Source organism: Hibiscus syriacus, unplaced genomic scaffold, assembly GCF_006381635.1.
Source record: "Hibiscus syriacus cultivar Baekdansim isolate YM2019G1 unplaced genomic scaffold, ASM638163v2 tig00116982_pilon, whole genome shotgun sequence".
NCBI classification, from domain to species: domain Eukaryota; kingdom Viridiplantae; phylum Streptophyta; class Magnoliopsida; order Malvales; family Malvaceae; genus Hibiscus; species Hibiscus syriacus.
In genome coordinates, this window is record NW_024063505.1 from 384,088 (window position 1) to 389,863 (window position 5,776).

The 5,776-nt window shown below is 32.2% G+C and overlaps 1 protein-coding gene across 1 annotated transcript; it reads left to right on the forward strand.

Moving 5' to 3' along the window:
- The first annotated feature begins 4,367 nt into the window (after positions 1 to 4,367).
- LOC120192863 (NDR1/HIN1-like protein 1) lies at positions 4,368 to 5,375 on the forward strand. Its single transcript, XM_039195565.1, has one exon. It carries the CDS (start codon positions 4,479 to 4,481, stop codon positions 5,106 to 5,108), a length of 630 nt encoding a protein of 209 aa, XP_039051496.1. The 5' UTR covers positions 4,368 to 4,478; the 3' UTR covers positions 5,109 to 5,375.
- The last annotated feature ends 401 nt before the right edge of the window (positions 5,376 to 5,776 follow it).

The window sequence follows — 5,776 nt, forward strand, 5'->3', positions numbered from 1 at the left end:
GATAGTAGTTTCGGGTTTACCCGAGAGGTAAATGGACCTCGTGAAATGCATAATTAAAATCGTTGGGCCGAGTGTGGGCTTAATTAGGTTGGAATTGAGCCCAATTGGCCATAAAAATAAGGTTTTTGAATTGTAAAAAGATGAGGAATGACCTATAGTACGATTATCATATTTTAAAAAGATGAAAGTTTTTTTATCTCTTTCTTCTTCTTTTCATTTTCTTCTTTCCTTCTCATTTTTCCTATCATTCATCCTCTCCAAGTTTCATGGCTTAAAGAGAAAGTGGGAGTTTTATCATCCAAGCCTTAAATGAGAGTGATTGGTGGTTAAAGGAGCTTCATTTCGAGATTCTAACATCAAAGTAGTGTATTTCTAATCCTTTAAAGTGTTAAGTCTTTCATAAATATGAAGAATTGCTAAGATTTGTGTATTTGAGCACTTTAGGGTTTGTGTTTAATTTCATAATTAAATGATGTTTTAGATGTAAAACAAGTGTTTTTATGCCACATTGTGACCCTAAGTAACCTCCTAAAGCTTTAAACATGATTACAAAAACAAGCTAAGAAATTTGGGATATTTTTTGGTGTTTTCCGAGCTTAAACATGTCATTTTAGGTTCGAGTATCGATACTAGATGAACTGTATGAATTCTATCTAAGTTTGGTCGGGAGTATCGATATTGAGGGGAAGAGTATCGATATTTCCCCTATAGTACCGATATTGAGGGTAGATGGTACCAATACCAGCGATGGAAAAGGGTTCTAATACCAACTCATGAAAAAGGTATTGATACCAACACCGAAAAAGGGTACCGATGCTCGAAGTAGGAGTATCTATATTTCTCATCTGGAATCGATACTGAGCTACTTTTTAGCAAACATAAGTTATTTTTTGTACCGATACTCATGGGATTATCGATACTTGACCCTAGGGTATCAATAATGTAAGTAGAGAATCGATACTACCTATTTTTGATAGTTAGATTGACCTCATTAAGGTTCGTAACAACTAAGGATGATCTGTAATGGTGGAACTTAGTATGTGAGGGACATAAACAACCAAGAGGACATAAAAACACTCGTAAGAGTGCTTTACAACCGATGTAATGATATTAAGCTTAATACATCCAAGTATCTTCAGGCGAGCATGTATTGAATAATTAGAAGTGGAGGTACCGACAAACGGTATGATAAGTAAGTAATTGAATAATAATGTAAATCATGTACTTCAAGATCGTCAGTGAATCGTGACGTATGAACCATCCCTCCAATTTAAGGGGTATTGAGGAGAAGTGTGATAAGAGATACTAGAGTATCACTACCCAATAATAAACCCGATCCAGATATCGGGGTAGCAAGTAATACAACCAGTGAACTGCAAACAAAGTAATTGTCGTAAAATCATGAAACACATAGAGATAAAAATGACTAAAACACCTTAAGTAACGAATAACTAGAGTAAAGTAGTTTAACAAATTAACAGAAGTAACAGATTAATAAACCCTTTCATAACATTCTAGGTAAAAGAACGAGTGAGATAGTAGCTAGTGAGAGGATGATATCCATTTAGTGTGTCTAGTTATGCTAGGGTGTAGCCAGGTTACCGTAGTTACTCTAGTAGGACATTGTTAGTGTTATGCGACCTTAGGGTCTATAGTCATGTAGGTATATTTGCATCAATCCAGTACAACAAATATCCTTAGAGCTTGGCTTGACGACTATGTGAGATTGATCCAATTCATTAGTTAAGCGAGAATTGTACTGATGCTATGTGACACCAGGTTCCCCCTCTATGATCTACCTGATGGTTATGGGAGACCATAAGATCATTCAACAACTTAGCGGGGATTTCACTGATGCTATGTGGCATAAGGTTCCCTCAGTTAGCTAGTGTCTAATGGCTATGTGAGACCAGATACTAACAGTGTTGCATTCAGATAATGCACAACAGAGTCAGCGTCGTATTCAGATAATGCACATGAGTGTTAGTATCACATTTAGATAATGTGTAGGAATTACAATTATTAGGGTTGGAGACCCTTTAGATGTGTACTCATGGTGATGCCCTTAGTAAAGGATTAAGGGAAGTGTGAGACTCTTATTTCAGTGATATAACATTTAAACCTTAAGTAGGTAGCACTTGATTAAGATCATGCATGTACCTACTGCTTAGTACCATGTGTTTAGCATGTTTATGTTTATAGAAGTCAGAATGCTGCTCTGCATTAGCAATTATGCTGATGGGATTTGTAAGATTAGTGTTGGTCAAATGTTTTTCATTCGTAGGTTAGTAGCTCGAGCTGTTTGTGGAGCACTGTCGTAGCAGGACTTCCTGCACCTCCTTCAGAGTATCTATTGTAGCTTTAGTGAGCATATGTATTCATAAGACCTTACTCAAGTTTGGTTTATCAAACTCTAAGTTTGTACTATTTTGGTTTTTAAATTATGTGTCACGAGCTCCGGTTCATAAAATGTTTTATAAATGTTATTTACATCTGTTATGATACCATTCAGTATGTTTGAAATGAAAATAATCAGATTTTGAAAATCAGGGTTTACCTCGATGGCTCAATATGACACTTTAGGCCTATTCGGATTTAAGGTGTTATAAATATTACCTTATACTTGCCATAGATTAATAAAAAAACAAAATTTCAAATATTTCGTCAAAAAATGAACATCTTAACATTATTATTCGTTCCAAAAAAAGATAAAAGGTATAATATAGTATGTGTATTATCCCTATTTATTCACAAAAATGGATTCTCATAAAGGTAATGCACTTTTAAACCTTTAATATTAATAGAAAAAGAAAAGATATAAAGGACATCGAATTTGAATTTTCTTTCTCTTTTTGTAAATATGATTTATTCACACAAAAAGGAGAGATCGGTGTTTTTATTGACATTGCAAATTCCTAACTATTAGAAATGCAATGCACTTTCAATTTTTTGACTCCATAACCGGCCGCCCCAACTATCATGTTAGGCTTTGGATTCTCTTAATTAAAGTAAAAGACAAACCATTACATATGTCAAATTTTAAAATTTGTTAATTAAATTTATGGTGTATAAAAAATGAAATTTGATATTTAAATAACTACTTGAATTAAGTTTTACATGTGTCGTCAAAGCAATAATATAAATTAGAATAAACTATAAATAAGTATTTAAAATATTATTTTTATTCCGTTTTGATATTCGAACTTATTGTTTTCAAAACTATATCTAATGTTTAATTTAGATTTCATTTTGGTATGTTTTATTAAAAATTTAACATGAAGTTGACATATCACCATAAAATAATGTCATATCATCATTGAAAAAAATAAAAAAAATACTATATCAACAATTTTATTAATTTTTAACGGTGAAATACTAAATTAAAACTCAAACTAATCATTAAATATAATTTTAAAAAAATTAAATACTAAAATATTAAAAATAATGATTCAGGTATTAATGTAACCTATAAACTAATTAAAAAATTGAATGAAATAAATAAGTCGACAAAGGGATTGACTGTATATTCCTGAACCTCAAAAGAAAGTAGGTGGAGGAGCTGGAAGCTTCCCTCTCGTGAAAATTGGGTTTTGGGTTCTAATGAGAACGTGTCACTCGATCTATATATTTTACTTCTTGTTCACGACGCTTATTTTTCTCAATAAAAAAATTCAATCTATTTTATTTTTTTGTCATATGAAATCATAATTAACTAATACTTCTCGGTTATATTTAGTTTAATTAATTAAAAGAAAAATATTTAAATAATATAAACATTATAAAAACTTAGTAATATTTATTTTCTAATTAATGGGTTTGCTAATTTTATCTCTCTATTATTGTTTGGGGTTTCTACGTTTTGATTAACGAAAAAGTGAGCTTCCCTTTTCTGACTTAGCCTTGCATTAAGGGTTGTTTATTGGTACATGTTTTTGTAGAAATTAATTACTAAACTATTGCACAATTTTTCCTTTTTAAATTGTATGTTCATTGTTCACAATATTGTACGTTCAATATTGGAAATTATAATATGTGTTTACAATTTTTTTCATGTGGTATTATTTTTCTTTGATTATTTCACGTATATAAGGGAGGTGTTATTATTTTTTTATAAGTAAAGATATTTATAAAATTTTAAAATTTAATATCAATGAAATTAAATTAATATATTTTACCATTACAGCACATAATCGATAAATATATATTTAACAGTCTATCAAGTGTGATAACAAAATTAATTTCAATCATTGATTCATATCCCTTCCACAATAAGATCAAAAGAAAAAAGAAATTAAAATAACCCTTCCTTTTGTTTTCAAACTAAATAAATAAGCCCTTATTTCGTTTATGCTTCACATGTTCCCAACAAGTTCCTTCCATAAACACCGTGAGCTCCTTTGTTTTTCCATTCACTTCAATATTCTTCTTCCCTTCCAAACTCTCATCCAAACTTCCATCTCTACTCTTTTCCACCAACTATGTCTGTGAAAGAATGCGGCAACCATGGAAAACACCGCCGGAAAATCTTCCGACGAATCATCGCCGGCATCCTAATCTTCCTCCTGATAGTCCTCATAACCATTCTTGTCATCTGGGCAATCCTTCGTCCTAGCAAGCCCAGGTTCATCCTCCAAGACACAACCGTCTACGCCTTCAACGCCTCCACCCCCAACCTCCTCACCTCCAATTTCCAGATCACTCTATCTTCTCGAAACCCCAACGACAGAATCGGCATTTACTACGACCGCCTCGATGTTTACGCCACTTACAACAACCAGCAAATCACACTCCGAACATCCATCCCTCCGACGTACCAAGGTCACAATGAGATAAACGTCTGGTCGCCCTTCATCAACGGCAACTCGGTGCCCATCGCCCCGGACTTCTCCGCCAGTTTGGGATCCCAACAGGCTGCCGGATCGGTTTACTTGATTATCAAGATTGATGGAAGGGTGAGATGGAAAGTTGGAGCTTTCGTTTCCGGAAGATATCATATTTACGTTAGGTGTCCCGCTTATATCACCTTTGGGAGCAGAAGCACCGGCGTTATAGTCGGAGAAAACGCTATTAAGTACCAGTTCGTCACTAGATGCAGTGTTAGCGTCTGAAAATGGAAGTGGCTGAGGAAAAGACGGTGAAGAAAGAAACGTCGTTGAGTATATCGTTCGTTTACCTCGATCTTATTTTAATTTTCTTCTTTTATACATATAGAGCTGGAGTAAATTGTACATTTTGCTATAGAATAAATGAGAAATAATTTGAAATGAGAAAAAAAAAGATAGCAAAATTTACAATTAAATATGTGAACAAGTTGTAGATATTTTAAATTTCTGAAAAGTATTGTGCGATCAATAAGAAATATTTTTCAGTGAATATTAAATGAGTAATTAATGAATTTTCTTTTCTTGCAGGTTTACTCTTCATTTCATTTATTTCTCATTAGTTTTGTTTACTCTTCATTTCATTTCTTCTCATTATTTTTTAAGAATTGGTTTTCTTAAAAGAATGAAATACTTTTGAATTTTCAATAAACTAGAATGATTCACCTTGCTTGCAGATATAATTGTTTGAATTCAAATATTTTTTTAAATATATATATTTTTTATTTCTAAAGTTATTTAAATTTAAATATTTCCGACTTGAATTACGGTGAATGATTAATGTTTATTCAATTATATTTTATAAACTTTACACTAAGTTCCTACAAACACATTTCCAGAGTAAGAGGTTTAAATTAGGCATAATGCAATAAAATAATTTTAACGTTTGACATTAT